Consider the following 21,168-nt stretch of genomic DNA (forward strand, 5'->3'; position numbering starts at 1 on the left):
CCGCCTCCACCGCCTCATCACCACCGCCTGGCTGGGCACCTGTAGGGGTGGAGGGTCGGGTGAGTGAGTGGGTGGGTGAGTGGGTCGGTGGGTGAGTGAGTGAGTGGGTGAGTGGGCGAGTGAGTGGGTGAGTGGGTGGGTGAGTGGGTGAGTGGGTGGGTGAGTGAGTGGGTGAGTGGGTGGGTGGGTGAGTGGGTGGGTGAGTGGGTGGGTGAGTGAGTGGGTGAGTGGGTGAGTGGGTGGGTGGGTGGGTGGGTGAGTGAGTGAGTGGGTGTGTGGGTGAGTGGGTGAGTGAGTGAGTGGGTGAGTGGGTGAGTGAGTGGGTGAGTGATTGGGTGAGTGAGTGGGTGAGTGAGTGAGTGGGTGAGTGGGTGAGTGGGTGAGTGAGTGAGTGGGTGAGTGATTGGGTGAGTGAGTGGGTGAGTGGGGTGGGTGGGTGGGTGAGTAGGTGAGTGAGTGGGTGAGTGGGTGGGTGAGTGAGTGAGTGGGTGAGTGGGTGAGTGGGTGAGTGAGTGGGTGAGTGATTGGGTGAGTGAGTGGGTGAGTAGGTGAGTGAGTGGGTGAGTGGGTGGGTGAGTGAGTGAGTGGGTGAGTGGGTGAGTGAGTGAGTGGGTGAGTGGGTGAGTGAGTGGGTGAGTGATTGGGTGAGTGAGTGGGTGAGTGGGTGAGTGAGTGGGTGGGTGAGTGGGTGAGTGGGTGGGTGGGTGAGTGAGTGGGTGGGTGTGTGAGTGAGTGGGTGAGTGGTGGAGTGGTGAGTGGGTGGTGAGTGGTGGTGAGGGGTGAGTGAGTGGGTGGAGTGAGTGAGTGGGTGGTTGAGTGAGTGGGTGGGTGGGTGGGTGAGTGTGTGGGTGAGTGGGTGGGTGAGTGGGTGGGTGGGTGAGTGAGTGGGTGGGTGAGTGGGTGGGTGGGTGGGTGAGTGAGTGGGTGAGTGAGTGGGTGAGTGGGTGGGTGAGTGGGTGAGTGAGTGAGTGGGTGGGTGAGTGGGTGAGTGAGTGAGTGAGTGGGTGAGTGGGTGAGTGGGTGGGTGAGTGGGTGGGTGAGTAGGTGAGTGAGTGGGTGGGTGGGTGGGTGAGTGGGTGAGTGAGTGGGTGAGTGGGTGAGTGAGTGGGTGGGTGAGTGGGTGAGTGAGTGGGTGGGTGGGTGAGTGAGTGAGTGAGTGGGTGAGTGGGTGAGTGAGTGGGTGAGTGGGTGGGTGGGTGGGTGAGTGAGTGAGTGGGTGAGTGAGTGAATGAGGCGTGAAGTGAGTGGGTGAGTGAGTGGGTGGGTGAGTTAGTGGGTGAGTGAGTGGGTGGGTGAGTGGGTGGGTGAGTGAGTGGGTGAGTGTGAGTGGGTGGGTGAGTGGGTGGGTGAGTGAGTGGGTGAGTGGGTGAGTGAGTGGGTGAGTGGGTGAGTGAGTGAATGAGGCGTGGAAGTGAGGTGCGTGTCTGTGTGTGCGTCTGTTATTATTTGGGAGACCACCAACAACACCACCACCACCAACATCACCAACAACACCACCACCACCAACATCACCTGGTGCCTGTGTGTGTCTGTGTGTGTCTGTGTGTGTGTATCTGTGTGTGTGTCCATGATTGTGTGTGTCTGTGTATGTGTACCTGTGTGTCTGTGTGTGTGTCCGTGATTGTGTGTCTATGTGTGTGTATCTGTGTGTGTCTGTGTGTGTGTCCGTGATTGTGTGTGTCTACGTGTGTGTATCTGTGTATGTCTGTGTGTGTCCGTGATTGTTGTGTGTCTACGTGTGTGTATCTGTGTATGTCTGTGTGTGTGTCTGTGTGTGTGTCCGTGATTGTGTGTGCCTATGTGTGTGTATCTGTGTGTGTCTGTGTGTGTGTCTGTGTGTGTGTCCGTGATTGTGTGTGTCTATGTGTGTGTATCTGTGTGTGTCTGTGTGTGTGTCTGTGATTGTGTGTGCCTATGTGTGTGTTTGTGATTGTGTGTGTCTATGTGTGTGTCTATGTGTGTGTCTGAGTGTGTAGTGGTTAGCTCTACCGCTGCGCTACAAACCCGGCGACACGGGTTCGATTCCCTGTTCATGGCCAACACCGCCAGTGATGGTTATCTGAACCGGTCCTGGGCCTCCCCACGCAAGTTTCAGATCTTCCCCGTGAGCCTACAAACGCGACTTTAGACCCCCAAACAAGATGAACCCCTTACAGGTAACGAAAAGCTTCGGGTCGAGATTTCACTGCCTCTACGGGGGAGGGTTTCCCACGCGACTTTTAGAACTTCCCCGTGAACCTATCAACGCGACTTTAGACCCCCAGACAAGATGAACCCCTTATAGGTAACGAGAAGCTTCAGGTCGAGATTTCACTGCTTCTACGGGGGGAGGGTTTCCCACACGACTTTCAGATCTTTCCCGTGAACCTATCAACGCGACTTTAGACCCCCAAACAAGATGAACTCCAGTGGGTCACGAGAAGCTTCAGGTCGAGATTTCACCGCCTCTACTGGGGAGAGTTTCCCACGCGACTTTCAGATCTTTCCCGTGAACCTATAAACGCGACTTTAAAACCCACAGACAAGATGAACTCCAGCAGGTCACAAGCTTCAGGTCGAGATTTCACCGCCTCTACGGGGGAGAGTTTCCCACACGACTTTGAGATGTTTCCCTGTGAACCTATAAACGCGACTTTAGACCCCCCAGACAAGATGAACCTCTTACAGGTCACGACAAGCTTCAGGTGGAAATTTCACCACCTCTACGGGGGAGGGTTTCCCACGTGACTTTTAGATCTTTCCCGTGAACCTATAAACGCGACTTTAGACCCCCCAACAAGATGAACTCCAGCAGGTCACGAGAAAGCTTCAGGTCGAGATTTCACCGCCTCTACGGGAGAGGGTTTCCCACGAAACTTTCAGATCTTTCCCGTGAACCTATCAACGCGACTTTAGACCCCTCCAACAAGATGAACCCCTTACAGGTAACGAGAAGCTTCAGGTCGAGATTTCACCGCCTCTACGGGGGGAGGGTTTCCCACACAACTTTTAGATGTTTCCCTGTGAACCTATAAAAGCGACTTTTAGACCCCCAGACAAGATGAACTCCAGCAGGTCACGACAAAGCTTCAGGTCGAGATTGCACCGCCTCTACGGGGGGAGGGTTTCCCACACGACTTTCAGATCTTTCCCGTGAACCTATCAACGTGACTTTAGACCCCCAGATAAGATGAACTCCAGCAGGTCACAAGCTTCAGGTCGAGATTTCACCGCTTCTACGGGGGAGGGTTTCCCACACGACTTTCAGATCTTTCCCGTGAACCTATCAACGCGACTTTAGACCCCCCCTAACAAGATGAACCCCTTACAGGTAACGAGAAGCTTCAGGTCGAGATTTCACTGCCTCTACGGGGGAGGGTTTCCCACGCGACTTTTAGAACTTCCCCGTGAACCTATAAACGTGACTTTAGACCCCCCCAAACAAGATGAACCCCTTACAGGTAACGAGAAGCTTCAGGTCGAGATTTCACTGCCTCTACGGGGGGAGGGTTTCCCACGCAACTTTCAGATTCTTTCCCGTGAACCTATCAACGCGACTTTAGACCCCCCAGACAAGATGAACCCCTTACAGGTAACGAGAAGCTTCAGGTCGAGATTTCACTGCCTCTACGGGGGAGGGGTTTCCCACGAAACTTTCAGATCTTTCCCGTGAACCTATCAACGTGACTTAGACCCCCCAGACAAGATGAACTCCAGCAGGTCACGAGAAGCTTCAGGTCGAGATTTCACCGCCTCTACGGGGGGAGGGTTTCCCACACAACTTTTAGATGTTTCCCTGTGAACCTATAAAAGCGACTTTTAGACCCCCAGACAAGATGAACTCCAGCAGGTCACGACAAAGCTTCAGGTCGAGATTGCACCGCCTCTACGGGGGGAGGGTTTCCCACACGACTTTCAGATCTTTCCCGTGAACCTATCAACGTGACTTTAGACCCCCAGATAAGATGAACTCCAGCAGGTCACAAGCTTCAGGTCGAGATTTCACCGCTTCTACGGGGGGAGGGTTTCCCACACGACTTTCAGATCTTTCCCGTGAACCTATCAACGCGACTTTAGACCCCCCCTAACAAGATGAACCCCTTACAGGTAACGAGAAGCTTCAGGTCGAGATTTCACCGCCTCTACGGGGGAGGGTTTCCCACGCGACTTTTAGAACTTCCCCGTGAACCTATAAACGTGACTTTAGACCCCCCCAAACAAGATGAACCCCTTACAGGTAACGAGAAGCTTCAGGTCGAGATTTCACTGCCTCTACGGGGGGAGGGTTTCCCACGCAACTTTCAGATCTTTCCCGTGAACCTATCAACGCGACTTTAGACCCCCCAGACAAGATGAACCCCTTACAGGTAACGAGAAGCTTCAGGTCGAGATTTCACTGCCTCTACGGGGGAAGGGTTTCCCACGAAACTTTCAGATCTTTCCCGTGAACCTATCAACGTGACTTTAGACCCCCCAGACAAGATGAACTCCAGCAGGTCACGAGAAGCTTCAGGTCGAGATTTCACCGCCTCTACGGGGGGAGGGTTTCCCACACAACTTTTAGATGTTTCCCTGTGAACCTATAAAAGCGACTTTTAGACCCCCAGACAAGATGAACTCCAGCAGGTCACGACAAAGCTTCAGGTCGAGATTGCACCGCCTCTACGGGGGGAGGGTTTCCCACACGACTTTCAGATCTTTCCCGTGAACCTATCAACGTGACTTTAGACCCCAGATAAGATGAACTCCAGCAGGTCACAAGCTTCAGGTCGAGATTTCACCGCTTCTACGGGGGGAGGGTTTCCCACACGACTTTCAGATCTTTCCCGTGAACCTATCAACGCGACTTTAGACCCCCCCTAACAAGATGAACCCCTTACAGGTAACGAGAAGCTTCAGGTCGAGATTTCACCGCCTCTACGGGGGAGGGTTTCCCACGCGACTTTTAGAACTTCCCCGTGAACCTATAAACGTGACTTTAGACCCCCCCAAACAAGATGAACCCCTTACAGGTAACGAGAAGCTTCAGGTCGAGATTTCACTGCCTCTACGGGGGGAGGGTTTCCCACGCAACTTTCAGATCTTTCCCGTGAACCTATCAACGCGACTTTAGACCCCCCAGACAAGATGAACCCCTTACAGGTAACGAGAAGCTTCAGGTCGAAATTTCACTGCCTCTACGGGGGAGGGTTTCCCACGAAACTTTCAGATCTTTCCCGTGAACCTATCAACGTGACTTTAGACCCTCCAGACAAGATGAACTCCAGCAGGTCACGAGAAGCTTCAGGTCGAGATTTTCACCGCCTCTACGGGGGGAGGGTTTCCCACGCAACGTTCAGATCTTTCCCGTGAACCTATAAACACGACTTTAGACCCCCTGACAAGATGAACTCCAGCAGGTAACGAAAAGCTTCAGGTCGAGATTTCACCGCCTCTACTGGGGGAGGGTTCCCACACGACTTTCAGATCTTTCCCGTGAACCTATCAACGCGACTTTAGACCCCCCAGACAAGATGAACCTCTTACAGGTCACGACAAAGCTTCAGGTCGAGATTTCACCGCCTCTACTGGGGAGGGTTTCCCACACGACTTTTAGAACTTTCCCGTGAACCTATCAACGCGACTTTAGACCCCCAGACAAGATGAACCTCTTACAGGTCACGACAAAGCTTCAGGTCGAGATTTCACCGCCTCTACTGGGGAGGGTTTCCCACACGACTTTTAGAACTTTCCCGTGAACCTATCAACGCGACTTTAGACCCCCCAAACAAGATGAACCCCTTACAGGTAACGAAAAGCTTCGGGTCGAGATTTCACCGCCTCTACGGGGGAGGGTTTCCCACACGACTTTCAGATATTTCCCGTGAACCTATCAACGCGACTTTAGACCCCCCATACAAGATGAACCTCTTACAGGTCACGACAAAGCTTCAGGTCGAGATTTCAGCGCCTCTACGGGGGGAGGGTTTCCCACACGACTTTTAGATGTTTCCCTGTGAACCTATAAACGCGACTTTAGACCGCCCAAACAAGATGAACCCCTTACAGGTCACGAGAAGCTTCAGGTCGAGATTTCACCGCCTCTACGGGGGGAGGGTTTCCCACGAAACTTTTAGATGTTTCCCTGTGAACCTATAAACGCGACTTTAGACCCCCCAGACAAGATGAACTCCGGCAGGTAACGAGAAGCTTCAGGTGGAGATTTCACCGCCTCTACGGGGAGGGTTTCCCACGCAACGTTCACATCTTTCCCGTGAACCTATAAACGCGACTTTAGACCCCCCAGACAAGATGAACCCCTTACAGGTCACGACAAACTTCGAGTCAGGACGAAACATTGGCGGTCGTAACAACGCACCAAGCCTGTGCCGGAGGCCCCGGGCGAGGATATTTGTCCATGAGGTCTCCCCTGGCCAGGAGATACTGAATCTGACGTCACCCTCAGGAATTCTCCAGAAACGGAAAAAAAAATATAAGCAGCCAAGAGCGGCCACGTGGAACGTTCGGACGCTCAAGCTGCGGGAGGAGAGGCTGCCGCTCCTCTGTCGGGAGCTGGACCGGTACCGCCTGGATCTCTGCGGCATTCAGGAGGTCCGGTGGAATGGTTCTAGTATGAGTGTGTGTGTAGGAGAGGCTGCCACTCGTCTGTCTGGAGCTGGACCGGTACCGCCTGGATCTCTGTGGCATTCAAGAGGTCCGGTGGACTGGTTCTAGTATGAGTGTGTGTGGAGGAGAGGCTGCCACTCGTCTGTCTAGAGCTGGACCGGTACCGCCTGGATCTCTGCGCTATTCAGGAGCTCCGGTGGACCGGTTTCTGGCTCCTGCCACCATGAGGGGTGGACAGTCCTCTACTCGGGGCAGGTGACCGCCAAACACCACCTCCACCCCCAACACCACCACCACCACCACCCCCACCACCACCACCCCCACCACCACCACCATCACCACCATCACCATCACCACCACCACCACCATCACCTGGGCTCTCCTCCCCCGCCACTTCGCGGCGATCACCGCCAAGCCGGCGGCCGCCGCCCCCTCCCGCGTCTCCCCCAGGGGCAGCCCCCCCCCAAGGGGGTGGGGGGCCCCCCCAGGGGCAGCCCCCCAAGGGGGGGGCCCCCCAGGGGCAGCCTGTCGACCCGCACGGGGCCCTGCAGCGAGTGCAGGAAGATGGCGTAGGGCCGAGCCGCCTCGTGCAGACGGGCGCTGTCGCCCAGTGTGGCGCAGCTCGAAGCCACAGCACACCACTGGGACAGCAGATGCTGCTGGTGGCGCACAGTCACCTGTGGTGGTGGGGGGGTGGTGGGGGGGAGTGGTGGTGGGGGGAGTGGTGGGGGGGGGGAGTTGGGGGGGGGGGGGTGAGGGGTCACGCACGGGGATGGATTGGATCGGCTCGGATCGGGTCGGGGCAGTCAGGCAGTCAGGCAGGCAGGCAGGAAGTCAGGCAGTCAGGCAGTCAGGAAGTCAGTCAGGCAGTCAGGCAGTCAGGCAGTCAGTCAGGCAGTCATTCAGTCATTCAGGCAGTCAGTCAGGCAGTCAGGCAGTCATTCAGGCAGTCAGTCAGGCAGTCATTCAGGCAGTCAGTCAGGCAGTCATTCAGTCATTCAGGCAGTCAGGCAGTCAGGTCAGTCATTCAGTCAGGCAGTCACTCAGTCAGTCAGGCAGTCAGTCATTCAGTCATTCATTCAGTCAGTCAGTCATTCAGTCATTCATTCAGTCAGGCAGTCAGGCAGGCAGCCAGTCAGGCAGTAAGTCAGTCATTCAGTCATTCAGGCAGTCAGTCAGTCACTCAGTCAGTCAGGCAGTCAGTCATTCAGTCAGGCAGTCAGTCAGTGAGGCAGTCAGTCAGGCATGCAGTCAGGCAGTCAGGCAGTCAGTCAGGCAGTCAGTCAGGCAGTCAGTCAGGCAGTCAGTCAGTCAGGCAGTCAGGCAGTCAGTCAGGCAGTCAGTCAGGCAGTCAGTCAGGCAGTCAGTCAGTCAGGCAGTCAGGCAGTCAGTCAGGCAGTCAGTCAGGCAGTCAGTCAGGAAGTCAGGCATGCAGTCAGTCAGGCAGTCAGTCATTCATTCAGTCAGTCAGTCATTCAGTCATTCATTCAGTCAGGCAGTCAGGCAGTCAGTCAGGCAGTCAGTCAGGCAGGCAGGCAGGCAGTCAGTCAGTCAGTCACTCACTCAGTCAGTCAGTCAGTCAATCAGGCAGTCACTCAGTCAGTCAGGCAGTCAGTCATTCAGTCATTCAGTCATTCAGTCAGTCAGTCATTCAGTCATTCATTCAGTCAGGCAGGCAGGCAGGCAGCCAGTCAGGCAGAAAGTCAGTCATTCAGGCAGTCAGTCACTCACTCAGTCAGTCAAGCAGTCAGTCAGTCATTCAGTCAGGCAGTCAGGCAGTCAGTCAATCAGGCAGTCACTCAGTCAGTCAGGCAGTCAGTCATTCAGTCATTCAGGCAGTCAGGCAGTCAGTCAGGCAGTCATTCAGTCATTCAGTCAGGCAGTCATTCAGTCATTCATTCAGTCAGGCAGTCAGGCAGTCAGTCAGTCAGGCAGGCAGTCAGTCAGTCAGGCAGTCAGTCATTCAGTCATTCATTCAGTCAGTCAGTCATTCAGTCATTCATTCAGTCAGGCAGTCAGGCAGGCAGCCAGTCAGGCAGTAAGTCAGTCATTCAGTCATTCAGGCAGTCAGTCAGTCACTCAGTCAGTCAGGCAGTCAGTCATTCAGTCAGGCAGTCAGTCAGTGAGGCAGTCAGTCAGGCATGCAGTCAGGCAGTCAGGCAGTCAGTCAGGCAGTCAGTCAGGCAGTCAGTCAGGCAGTCAGTCAGTCAGGCAGTCAGGCAGTCAGTCAGGCAGTCAGTCAGGCAGTCAGTCAGGCAGTCAGTCAGTCAGGCAGTCAGGCAGTCAGTCAGGCAGTCAGTCAGGCAGTCAGTCAGGAAGTCAGGCATGCAGTCAGTCAGGCAGTCAGTCATTCATTCAGTCAGTCATTCAGTCATTCATTCAGTCAGGCAGTCAGGCAGTCAGTCAGGCAGTCAGTCAGGCAGGCAGGCAGGCAGTCAGTCAGTCAGTCACTCACTCAGTCAGTCAGTCAGTCAATCAGGCAGTCACTCAGTCAGTCAGGCAGTCAGTCATTCAGTCATTCAGTCATTCAGTCAGTCAGTCATTCAGTCATTCATTCAGTCAGGCAGGCAGGCAGGCAGCCAGTCAGGCAGAAAGTCAGTCATTCAGGCAGTCAGTCACTCACTCAGTCAGTCAAGCAGTCAGTCAGTCATTCAGTCAGGCAGTCAGGCAGTCAGTCAATCAGGCAGTCACTCAGTCAGTCAGGCAGTCAGTCATTCAGTCATTCAGGCAGTCAGGCAGTCAGTCAGGCAGTCATTCAGTCATTCAGTCAGGCAGTCATTCAGTCATTCATTCAGTCAGTCAGGCAGTCAGGCAGTCAGTCAGTCAGGCAGGCAGTCAGTCAGTCAGTCAGTCAGTCACTCAGTCAGTCACTCAGTCAGTCAGTCATTCAGTCAGTCAGTTAATCATTCAGTCATTCATTCAGTCACTCAATCATTCAAGCAGTCAGTCAGGCAGTCAGTCAGTCATTCAGTCAGTCAGGCATGCAGTCAGTCAGTCAGGCATGCAGTCAGTCAGTCAGGCAGTCATTCAGTCAGGCAGGCAGTCAGTCAGGCATGCAGTCAGTCAGTCAGGCAGTCAGGCATGCAGTCAGGCAGTCAGTCAGTCATTCAGTCAAGCAGTCAGTCATTCAGTCATTCATTCAGTCAGTCATTAAGTCATTCAGGCAGTCAGTCAGGCAGTCATTCAGTTATTCAGGCAGTCAGTCAGGCAGTCATTCAGGCAGTCAGTCAGGCAGTCAGTCAGTCAGGCAGGCAGTCAGTCAGTCAGGCATGCAGTCAGTCAGTCAGTCAGGCAGTCAGTCATTCAGTCAGTCAGTCAGGCATGCAGTCAGTCAGTCAGGCAGTCAGTCATTCATTCAGTCAGGCAGTCAGGCAGTCAGTCAGGCAGGCAGTCAGTCAGTCACTCAGTCAGTCACTCAGTCAGTCAGTCATTCAGTCAGTCAGTTAATCATTCAGTCACTCAGTCATTCAAGCAGTCAGGCAGTCAGTCAGTCATTCAGTCAGTCAGTCAGTCAGGCATGCAGTCAGTCAGTCAGGCAGTCAGTCAGTCAGGCAGTCATTCAGTCAGGCAGGCAGTCAGTCAGGCATGCAGTCAGTCAGTCAGGCAGTCAGTCAGACAGGCATGCAGTCAGGCAGTCAGTCAGTCATTCAGTCAAGCAGTCATTCATTCAGTCAGTCATTAAGTCATTCAGGCAGTCAGTCAGGCAGTTATTCAGGCAGTCAGTCAGGCAGTCATTCAGGCAGTCAGGCAGGCAGTCAGTCAGTCAGGCATGCAGTCAGTCAGTCAGGCAGTCAGTCATTCAGTCAGTCAGTCAGGCATGCAGTCAGTCAGGCAGTCAGTCATTCATTCATTCAGTCAGTCAGTCAGTCATTCAGTCATTCATTCAGTCATTCAGTCATTCAGGCAGTCAGTCAGGCATGCAGTCAGTCATTCAGTCAGTCAGTCAGGCAGTCAGGCAGTCAGTCAGGCAGTCAGTCATTCAGTCATTCAGTCATTCAGTCAGTCAGGCAGTCAGTCAGTCAGGCAGTCACTCAGGCAGTCAGTCATTCAGTCAGTCATTCAGTCAGGCAGTCAGTCAGTCAGTCAGGCAGTCATTCAGTCAGTCAGTCAGGCATGCAGTTAGTCAGTCAGGCATGCAGTCAGTCAGTCAGGCAGTCAGTCAGTCATTCAGTCAGGCAGTCAGTCAGGCATGCAGTCAGTCAGTCAGGTAGTCAGTCAGTCAGGCAGTCATTCAGTCAGGCAGTCAGTCAATCATTCAGTCAGTCAGTCAGTCATTCAGTCAGTCAGTCAGTCATTCAGTCAGGCAATCAGTCAGTCAGGCAGTCAGGGCAGTCAGGCAGTCAGTCAGTCAGTCATTCAGTCAGTCAGTCATTCAGTTAGTCAGTCAGTCATTCAGTCAGTCAGTCAGTCAGTCATGCATGCAGTCAGTCAGGCAGTCAGTCAGTCACTCAGTCAGTCAGTCAGGCAGTCAGTCAGTCAGTCACTCAGTCAGTCAGGCAGTCAGTCAGTCAGTCACTCAGTCAGTCACTTAGTCAGTCAGTCAGGCATGCAGTCAGTCAGTCACTCATTCACTCAGCCACTCACTTAGTCACTCATTCACTCAGTCAGTCACTCATTCAGTCAGTCACTCAGTCACTCAGTCACCCAGTCACTCAGTCATTCACTCACTCAGTCACTCAGTCAGTCAGTCAGTCACTCAGTCAGTCACTCAGTCAGTCAGTTACTCAGTCACTCAGTCAGTCACTCAGTCAGCCACTCACTCACCCACGCACCCACCCACCCACTCACCCACCCACCCACCCACTCACCCACCGACTCACCCACCCACCCACTCACCCACCCACCCACGCACCCACCTACTCACCCACCCAATCACCCACCGACTCACACATCCACCGACTCACCCACCCACTAATTGACCCACCCACCCACTAATTGCCCCACCCACCCACTAATTGACCCATCCACCCACTAATTGACCCACCCACCGACCCACCCACTAATTGACCCACCCACCCACTAATTGACCCACCCAGTAATTGACCCACCCACTAACTGCCCCATCCACCCACTAATTGACCCACCCACCCACTAATTGCCCCACCCACCCACTAATTGACGCACCCACCCACGGACGCACCCACCCACTAATTGACCCACCCACTCACTCAATGACCCACCCACCGACTCACCCACCCATCCACTAATTGACCCACCCACCCACTAATTGCCCCACCCACTAATTGACCCACCCACCCACTAATTGACCCACCCACCCACCGACCCACCCACTAATTGACCCACCCACCCACTAATTGACCTACCCACCCACCGACCCACCCACCCACTAATTGACCCACCCACTAATTGACCCACCCACCCACTAATTGCCACACCCACCCACTAATTACCCCACCCACCCACTAATTGACCTACCCACCCACCGACCCACCCACCCACTAATTGACCCACCAACCCACTAATTGACCCACCCACTAATTGACCCACCCACCCACTAACTGCCCCACCCACCCACTAATTGACCCACCCACCCACTAATTGCCCCACCCACCCACTAATTGACCCCAGCCACCCACCGACCCACGCACCCACTAATTGACCCACCCCACCCACTAATTGACCCACCAACCCCACGCGCCCACCCACTACTTGCCCCACCCACCCACTAACTGCCCCACCCACCCACTAATTGACCCACCCACCCACTAATTGCCCCACCCACCCACTACTTGCCCCACCCACCCACTAACTGCCCCACCCACCCACTAATTGCCACACCCACCCACTAACTGCCCCACCCACCCACTACTTGCCCCACCCACCCACTAACTGCCCCACCCACCCACTAATTGCCACACCCACCCACTAACTGCCCCACCCACCCACTAATTGCCCCACCAACCCACGCGCCCACCCACTAATTGCCCCACCCACCCACTAACTGCCCCACCCACTAATTGCCCCACCCACCCACTAACTGCCCCACCCACCACTAATTGACCCAGCCACCCACCGACCCACGCACCCACTAATTGACCCACCCACCCACTAATTGACCCACCACCCACGTGCCCACCCACTACTTGCCCCACCCACCCACTAACTGCCCCACCCACCCACTAATTGACCCACCCACCCACTAATTGCCCCACCCACCCACTACTTGCCCCACCCACCCACTAACTGCCCCACCACCCACTAACTGCCCCACCCACCCACTACCTGCCCCACCCACCCACTAACTGCCCCACCCACCCACTAATTGCCCCACCCACCCACTAATTGCCCCACCCACCCACTAACTGCCCCACCCACCCACTAACTGCCCACCCACCCACTAACTGCCCCACCCACCCACTAATTGCCCCACCCACCTCCTGCAGGGCGAGGTCCCAGCGGGTCACAAGGGACCGCACAGTGCTCACTGCCTCCACTCGCAGCTCGTTCAGCTCGGAGCGACGCTGCCCGCACTCGGAGAGACAAAGGCGGAAAGCGGCCTCAGCCTCCTCCACCTGGCGGGGAGGGAGCAAGGGGTGTGGGGGAGGGGTGGAGATCATCATCATCATCAGTAGTATCATCATCATTATTATCAGTAGTATCATCATCAGTAGTAGTAACATCATCATTATCAGTAGTATCATCATCATCAGTAGTAGTATCATCATCATCATCAGTAGTATCATCATCATCATTATCAGTAGTATCATCATCAGTAGTAGTAATATCATCATCAGTAGTAGTATCATCATCATCATCAGTAGTAGTATAATCATCATTCAGTAGTATCATCATCATCAGTAGTAGTATCATCATCATCAGTAGTAGTATCATCATCATCAGTACCATCATCATCAGTAGTAGTATCATCATCATCATCATCAGTAGTAGTATCATCATCATCATCAGTAGTAGTATCATCATCATCAGTAGTATCATCATTATCAGTAGTATCATCATCAGTAGTGTCATCATCAATAGTATCATCATCAGTAGTAGTAATATCATCATCAGTAGTAGTATATCATCATCAGTAGTAGTATATCATCATCAGTAGTATCATCATCATCAGTAGTAGTATCATCATCATCATCAGTAGTAGTAATCATCATCATCAGTAGTATCATCATCATCATTAGTAGTATCATCATCATCAGTAGTATCATCATCAGTAGTATCATCAGTAGTATCATCATCATCATCAGTAGTAGTATCATCATCATCAGTAGTATCATCAATCATCAGTAGTAGTATCATCATCAGTAGTATCATCATCAACATCATCATCAGTAGTATCATCATCATCATCATCAGTAGTATCATCATCAGTAGTATGATCATCATCATCATCAGTAGTATCATCATCAGCAGCAGTAGTACCGGCCCTATAGGGGCCAGCTGACAGCGCTGGACCCCTACAGGTGATGCTGTGTGTGTGCAGTGCCGACCCCTACAGGTGACGCTGTGTGTGTGCTGTGCCCACCCCTACAGGTGAGGCTGTGTGAGGTCACATGACGCCTGGGCCCATCTGGTTGACCCGGGAGGACACGTGACCGGCTAAGTGGGGGGGGGCTAGGGGGGCGTGGTCACGTGATTGGGACCCAGATCCCTCCCGAGGGATTCTGGGAAGGTGGGCGTGGCCAAGGGGCGTGGCCAATGGGTGGCGGAGGATCTAAGCCGGTGACCCCCATAGTTACCGGCTGTTGTTGTTGTTGTTGTTGTCTGTCCTGAAGAAATCGACGTTCTACGTTTTAACTTCCTGCAGGTGGTCACGTGGTCGGGGGCCGAGATCCCTCCCGAGGGATTCTGGGAAGGTGGGCGTGGCCAAGGGGCGTGGCCAAAGGGCGGAGGATCTAAGCCGGTGACCCCCATAGTTACCGGCTGTTGTTGTTGTTTTCCGTCCTGAAGAAATCTAAGTTCTACGTTCAACGTCCTGCAGGTGGGGGACTATGGAGTGGTCACGTGGTCGGGGGTCTAGATCCCTCCCGAGGGATTCTGGGAAGGTGGGCGTGGCCAAGGGGCGTGGCCAAGGGTGGCAGAGGATCAAAGCCGGTGACCCCCATAGTTACCGGCTGTTGTTGTTGTTGTTGTCAGTCCTGAAGAAATCGACGTTCTACGTTTAACTTCCTGCAGGTGGTCACGTGCTCGAGGGCCGAGATCCCTCCCGAGGGATTCTGGGAAGGTGGGCGTGGTCAAGGGGCGTGGCCAAGGGGCGTGGCCAAGTGTGGGCGGAGGATCTAAGCCGGTGACCCCCATAGTTACCGGCTGTTGTTGTTGTCGTCCATCCTGAAGAAATCTAAGTTCTACATTTACTTCCTGCAGGTGAGGGACTAAGGAGTGGTCACGTGGTCGGGGGTCGAGATCCCTCCTGAGGGATTCTGGGAAGGTGGGCGTGGCCAAGGGGCAGGGGAGAACCCCTCAGTCTATGTTCCAAGTTCTCCGTTCACCGGGCCTCCGACACCTTAAGGCAGCGGCTGGTTACGTAGTTACGTAGTAGTGGTGTAGCTAGGCTGGTGGTCATCACGACAAGGTCGTTATTCTGCTAAGTTAGCCCGCGTGTTGGAACCGAAATAAAATGTGTTGACTTCAAGTCTACGTCTAAGACTCAGTTGAAGCAATTACAGTGGTCTTAGGAGTTAGTGGTAGTGGTACAGTCATTAGTAGTATTACCAGCATCACCACCATCATCACCATCATCATCATCATCGCCACCATCATCATCACCATCACCACCACCATGACCATCATCACCACCATCACCACCACCACCATCATCACCATCGCCACCACCACCACCATCACCACCATCATCACCACACCATCACCACCATCACCACCATCATCACCACCACCATGACCATCATCACCATCATCATCACCACCATCACCACCATCACCATCACCACCATCACCACCACCACCATCATCACCACCATCACCACCATCACCACCATCATCACCACCATCACCACCATCACCATCACCACCATCACCACCATCACCACCACCATCACCACCATCACCACCATCACCACCACCATCACCACCATCACCATCACCACCATCACCACCACCATCACCACCACCATCACCACCACCACCACCACCATCACCATCACCACCACCATCACCACCATCACCACCACCATCACCACCATCACCACCACCATCACCACCACCACCATCACCACCACCACCACCATCACCACCATCACCACCAACACCACCAACACCATCACCACCATCACCTGCATCATCACCATCACCACCACCACCACCATCACCACCACCACCACCATTACCACCACCACCACCATCACCACCATCACCACCACCACCATCACCACCACCATCACCATCACCACCATCACCACCACCATCACCATCACCACCATCACCACCACCATCACCTACTTTATGTGACGCTTCCTCCTCAGCCTTTCTCCGCTTTTCCATCACTTTGCTGCTGATGCCGCTGCTGGATGTCAACGACGACGACGATGTAGCTGATGATGATGTTGATGATGTAGCTGATGATGATGTTGATGATGTTGATGATGTTGATGCCCGTGCCTTCACCAGATCCTCCTGCCTCCAGGTCAACACCTGCTGCGACTTCTTCACAGCTATCTTCGCATCAGCCTGGGAGGGGTGGGTGGGTGAGTGGGTGGGTGAGTGGGTGGGTGAGTGAGTGAGTGGGTGGGTGAGTTGGTGGGTGGGTGGGTGAGTGGGTGGGTGAGTGGGTGAGTGAGTGGGTGAGTGGGTAAGTGAGTGGGTGGGTGAGTGAGTGGGTGGGTGGGTGAGTGAGTGGGTGGGTGGGTGAGTGGGTGGGTGAGTGAGTGGGTGTGAGTGAGTGGGTGGGTGAGTGAGTGAGTCGGTCAATGAGTTAGTGAGTGGGTGGGTGAGTGGGTGAGTGGGTGGGTGAGTGACTGGGTGGGTGAGTGGGTGAGTGAGTGAGTGGGTGGGTGAGTGAGTGGGTGAGTGAGTGGGTGGGTGGGTGAGTGGGTGAGTGGGTGGGTGGGGTGAGTGAGTGAGTGGGTGAGTGGGTGGGTGGGTGAGTGAGTGAGTGGGTGAGTGAGGGAGTGGGTGGGTGAGTGGGTGAGTGGGTGGGTGAGTGAGTGGGTGAGTGAGTGGGTGAGTGAGTGGGTGGGTGGGTGAGTGGGTGAGTGGGTGGGTGAGTGGGTGGGTGGGTGGGTGAGTGAGTGAGTGAGTGGGTGGGTGAGTGTGTGGGTGGGTGGGTGAGTGAGTGGGTGGGTGAGTGAGTGGGTGAGTGAGTGAGTGGGTGGGTGAGTGAGTGAGTGGGTGGGTGGGTGAGTGAGTGAGTGGGTGAGTGAGTGGGTGGGTGAGTGGGTGGGTGGGTGAGTGAGTGGGTGGGTGAGTGGGTGGGTGAGTGAGTGAGTGAGTGGGTGGGTGAGTGAGTGGGTGAGTGGGGTGGGTGGGGTGGGTGGGGTGGGTGGGTGGGGTGAGTGGGGTGGGTGAGTAAGTGAGTGAGTGGGTGGGTGGGTGAGTGAGTGGGTGGGTGAGTGGGTGAGTGAGTGAGTGAGTGGGTGAGTGAGTGAGTGGGTGAGTGAGTGGGTGAGTGAGTGAGTGAGTGGGTGAGTGAGGAGTGGGTGAGTGGGTGGGTGAGTGAGTGAGTGGGTGGGTGAGTGGGTGAGTGGGTGGGTGAGTGAGTGAGTGGGTGGGTGAGTGGGTGAGTGGGTGGGTGAGTGAGTGAGTGGGTGAGTGGGTGGGTGGGGAGTGAGTGGGTGGGTGAGTGGGTGGGTGAGTGAGTCGGTCAATGAGTGTGGTGGGTGGTGGGTGGAGTGAGTGGCTGGGTGAGTGGGTGGGTGGGTGGTGAGTGAGTGAGTGGGTGGGTGAGTGAGTGGGTGAGTGAGTGAGTGGGTGGGTGGGTGGGTGAGTGAGTGGGTGGGTGAGTGAGTGAGTGGGTGGGTGGGTGAGTGAGTGAGTGGGTGAGTGAGTGGGTGGGTGAGTGGGTGGGTGGGTGGGTGAGTGAGTGGGTGGGTGAGTGAGTGGGTGGGTGAGTGGGTGGGTGAGTGAGTGGGTGAGTGGGTGGGTGAGTGGGTGGGTGGGTGGGTGAGTGGGTGGGTGGGTGAGTGAGTGGGTGAGTGAGTGGGTGAGTGGGTGGGTGAGTGGGTAAGTGGGTGGGTGGGTGAGTGAGTGGGTGGGTGATGTGAGTGAGTGAGTGGGTGAGTGAGGGAGTGGGTGAGTGGGTGGGTGAGTGAGTGAGTGAGTGAGTGAGTGAGTGAGTGGGGGTGTTGAGTGAGTCGGTGGGTGAGTGAGTGGGTGAGTGGGTGAGTGAGTGGGTGGGTAGGTGAGTGGGTGAGTGAGTGGGTGAGTGAGTGGGTGGGTGAGTGAGTGGGTGGGTGAGTGGGTGAGTGGGTGGGTGAGTGAGTGAGTGGGTGTGAGTGAGTGGGTGAGTGAGTGAGTGAGTGGGTGAGTGAGGGAGTGGGTGAGTGGGTGGGTGAGTGAGTGAGTGGGTGGGTGAGTGAGTTGGTGGGTGGGTGAGTGAGTGGGTGGGTGGGTGAGTGAATGGGTGAGTGAGTGAGTGGGTGAGTGAGTGAGTGGGTGAGTGAGGGAGGGGTGAGTGGGTGGGTGAGTGAGTGAGTGAGTGAGGTGGGTGGGTGAGTGAGTGGGGAGTGAGTGATTGAGTGGGTGAGGTGAGTGGGTGTGAGTGGGTGAGTGAGTGAGTGAGTGAGTGGGTGAGTGGGTGAGTGGGTGGGTGGGTGGGTGGGTGAGTGAGTGGGTGGGTGGGCGAGTGAGTGGGTGGGTGGGTGGGTGAGTGAGTGGGTAAGTGGGTGGGTGGGTGAGTGAGTGAGTGGGTGGGTGGGTGAGGTGGGTGGGTGGGTGGGGGAAGTGAGTGGGTGGGTGGGTGGGCGAGTGGGTGGGTGAGTGGGTGGGTGAGTGAGTGAGTAAGTGGGTGGGGTGCGGTGGGTGGAGGCACTTTACTGCAGCCTGTAGAGGCTACATGGGGGACCTTTGTCTCTACTTTACCAGCTTGCGTTGCGCGCGGCTCCACAGGTCCCTGACCTCCTTCCGCCTCCTGTCGTGTTCCAGACGAACCTGGGGGCAGGTGGGGGGGGGGGGGGGGTGAGTGAGTGGGTGAGTGAGTAGCCGAGTGAGTGTGTGAAGTGAGTAGCTGAGTGAGTGAGTAGCTGAGTGAGTGAGTAGCAGAGAGAGTAGCTGTGTGAGTAGCTGGCTGAGTGAGTAGCTGCCTGAGTGAGTAGCTAACTGAGAGAGTAGCTGAGTGAGTAGCTGAGTGAGTAGCTGAGTGAGTAGCTGGCTGAGTGAGTAGCTGAGTGAATAGCTGGCTGGCTGAGTAGCTGAGTGAGTAGCTGGCTGGCTGAGTAGCTGAGTGAGTGAGTAGCTGCTGAGGAGCTGAGTGAGTAGCTGGCTGAGTGAGTGAGTAGCTGGCTGGCTGAGGAGCTGAGTGAGTAGCTGAGTGAGTAGCTGAGTGAGTGAGTGAGTAGCTGGTGAGTGAGTAGCTGAGTGAGTAGCTGAGTGAGTAGCTGAGTGAGTGAGTAGCTGGCTGAGTGAGTAGCTGAGTGAGTAGCTGAGTGAGTGAGTAGCTGAGTGAGTAGCTGGCTGAGTGAGTAGCTGAGTGAGTGGCTGTGTGAGTAGCTGAGTGAGTAGCTGGCTGAGTGAGTAGCTGAGTGAGTGACTGAGTAGCTGGCTGAGCGAGTGAGTAGCTGACTGAGTAGCTGGCTGAGTGAGTAGCTGAGTGAGTGAGTAGCTGAGTGAGTAGCTGAGTGAGTAGCTGGCTGAGTGAGTGAGTAGCTGGCTGAGTGAGTAGCTGTGTGAGTAGCTGAGTGAGTAGCTGAGCAAGTAGCTGGCTGGCTGAGTAGCTGAGTGAGTAGCTGGCTGAGTAGCTGAGTGAGTAGCTGAGTGAGTAGCTGGCTGAGTGAGTAGCTGAGTGAGTAGCTGAGTGAGTGACTGAGTAGCTGCTGAGTGAGTAGCTGAGTGAGTAGCTGAGTGAGTAGCTAGCTGAGTGAGTAGCTGAGTGAGTAGCTGAGTGAGTAGCTGGCTGGCTGAGTAGCTGAGTGAGTAGCTGAGTGAGTGAGTGAGTAGCTGGTTGAGTGAGTAGCTGAGTGAGTAGCTGGCTGAGCGAGTGAGTAGCTGACTGAGTAGCTGAGTGAGTAGCTGAGCGAGTAGCTGGCTGAGTGAGTGAGTAGCTGGCTGAGTGAGTAGCTGACTGAGTAGCTGAGTGAGTGAGTAGCTGACTGAGTAGCTGAGTGAGTAGCTGTGTGAGTAGCTGAGTGAGTAGCTGAGTGAGTAGCTGGCTGAGTGAGTAGCTGAGTGAGTGGCTGAGTGAGTAGCTGAGTGAGTAGCTGGCTGGCTGAGTAGCTGTGTGAGTAGCTTGAGTGAGTAGCTGGCTGAGTGAGTAGCTGTGTGAGTAGCTGACTGAGTAGCTGAGCGAGTAGCTGGCTGAGTGAGTAGCTGAGTGAGTGGCTGAGTGAGTAGCTGGCTGAGTGAGTGAGTAGCTGGCTGGCTGAGGAGCTGAGTGAGTAGCTGAGTGAGTAGCTGAGTGAGTGAGTGAGTAGCTGTGTGAGTGAGTAGCTGAGTGAGTAGCTGAGTGAGTAGCTGAGTGAGTGAGTAGCTGGCTGAGTGAGTAGCTGAGTGAGTAGCTGGCTGAGTGAGTAGCTGAGTGAGTAGCTGAGTGAGTGAGTAGCTGGCTGAGTAGCTGAGTGAGTAGCTGAGTGAGTAGCTGGCTGAGTGAGTAGCTGAGTGAGTGACTGAGTAGCTGGCTGAGTGAGTAGCTGAGTGAGTGACTGAGTAGCTGGTTGATTGAGTAGCTGAGTGAGTAGCTGAGTGAGTAGCTGAGTGAGTGAGTAGCTGGCTGAGTGAGTAGCTGTGTGAGTAGCTGAGTGAGTAGCTGAGCAAGTAGCTGGCTGGCTGAGTAGCTGAGTGAGTAGCTGGCTGAGTAGCTGAGTGAGTAGCTGAGTGAGTAGCTGGCTGAGTGAGTAGCTGAGTGAGTAGCTGAGTGAGTGACTGAGTAGCTGGCTGAGTGAGTAGCTGAGTGAGTAGCTGAGTGAGTAGCTAGCTGAGTGAGTAGCTGAGTGAGTAGCTGAGTGAGTAGCTGGCTGGCTGAGTAGCTGAGTGAGTAGCTGAGTGAGTGAGTGAGTAGCTGGTTGAGTGAGTAGCTGAGTGAGTAGCTGGCTGAGCGAGTGAGTAGCTGACTGAGTAGCTGAGTGAGTAGCTGAGCGAGTAGCTGGCTGAGTGAGTGAGTAGCTGGCTGAGTGAGTAGCTGACTGAGTAGCTGAGTGAGTGAGTAGCTGACTGAGTAGCTGAGTGAGTAGCTGTGTGAGTAGCTGAGTGAGTAGCTGAGTGAGTAGCTGGCTGAGTGAGTAGCTGAGTGAGTGGCTGAGTGAGTAACTGAGTGAGTAGCTGGCTGGCTGAGTAGCTGTGTGAGTAGCTGAGTGAGTAGCTGGCTGAGTGAGTAGCTGTGTGAGTAGCTGACTGAGTAGCTGAGCGAGTAGCTGGCTGAGTGAGTAGCTGAGTGAGTGGCTGAGTGAGTAGCTGGCTGAGTGAGTGAGTAGCTGGCTGAGTGAGTAGCTGGCTGAGTGAGTA

At 54.8% G+C, this 21,168-nt stretch overlaps 1 protein-coding gene across 1 annotated transcript in view; it reads right to left on the bottom strand.

Moving 5' to 3' along the window:
- Nucleotides 1-6,989: 6,989 nt before the first annotated feature.
- LOC116958466 (uncharacterized) overlaps nucleotides 6,990-21,168 on the bottom strand; it is a 63,203-nt gene continuing 49,024 nt past the window's right edge. Inside the window, exons 11-14 of the mRNA XM_076056877.1 lie at nucleotides 18,595-18,663; nucleotides 16,018-16,245; nucleotides 12,981-13,118; nucleotides 6,990-7,262 (exon numbers count right to left, since the gene is read on the bottom strand). Coding sequence (XP_075912992.1) covers nucleotides 6,990-7,262; nucleotides 12,981-13,118; nucleotides 16,018-16,245; nucleotides 18,595-18,663 — 708 coding nt within the window. The remainder of the gene's footprint in view (nucleotides 7,263-12,980; nucleotides 13,119-16,017; nucleotides 16,246-18,594; nucleotides 18,664-21,168) is intronic.

The sequence above is a fragment of the Petromyzon marinus genome, chromosome 78, assembly GCF_048934315.1.
Source record: "Petromyzon marinus isolate PM22_M1 ecotype Great Lakes invasive population chromosome 78, UKy_Petmar_22M1.pri1.0, whole genome shotgun sequence".
NCBI lineage: Eukaryota > Metazoa > Chordata > Hyperoartia > Petromyzontiformes > Petromyzontidae > Petromyzon > Petromyzon marinus.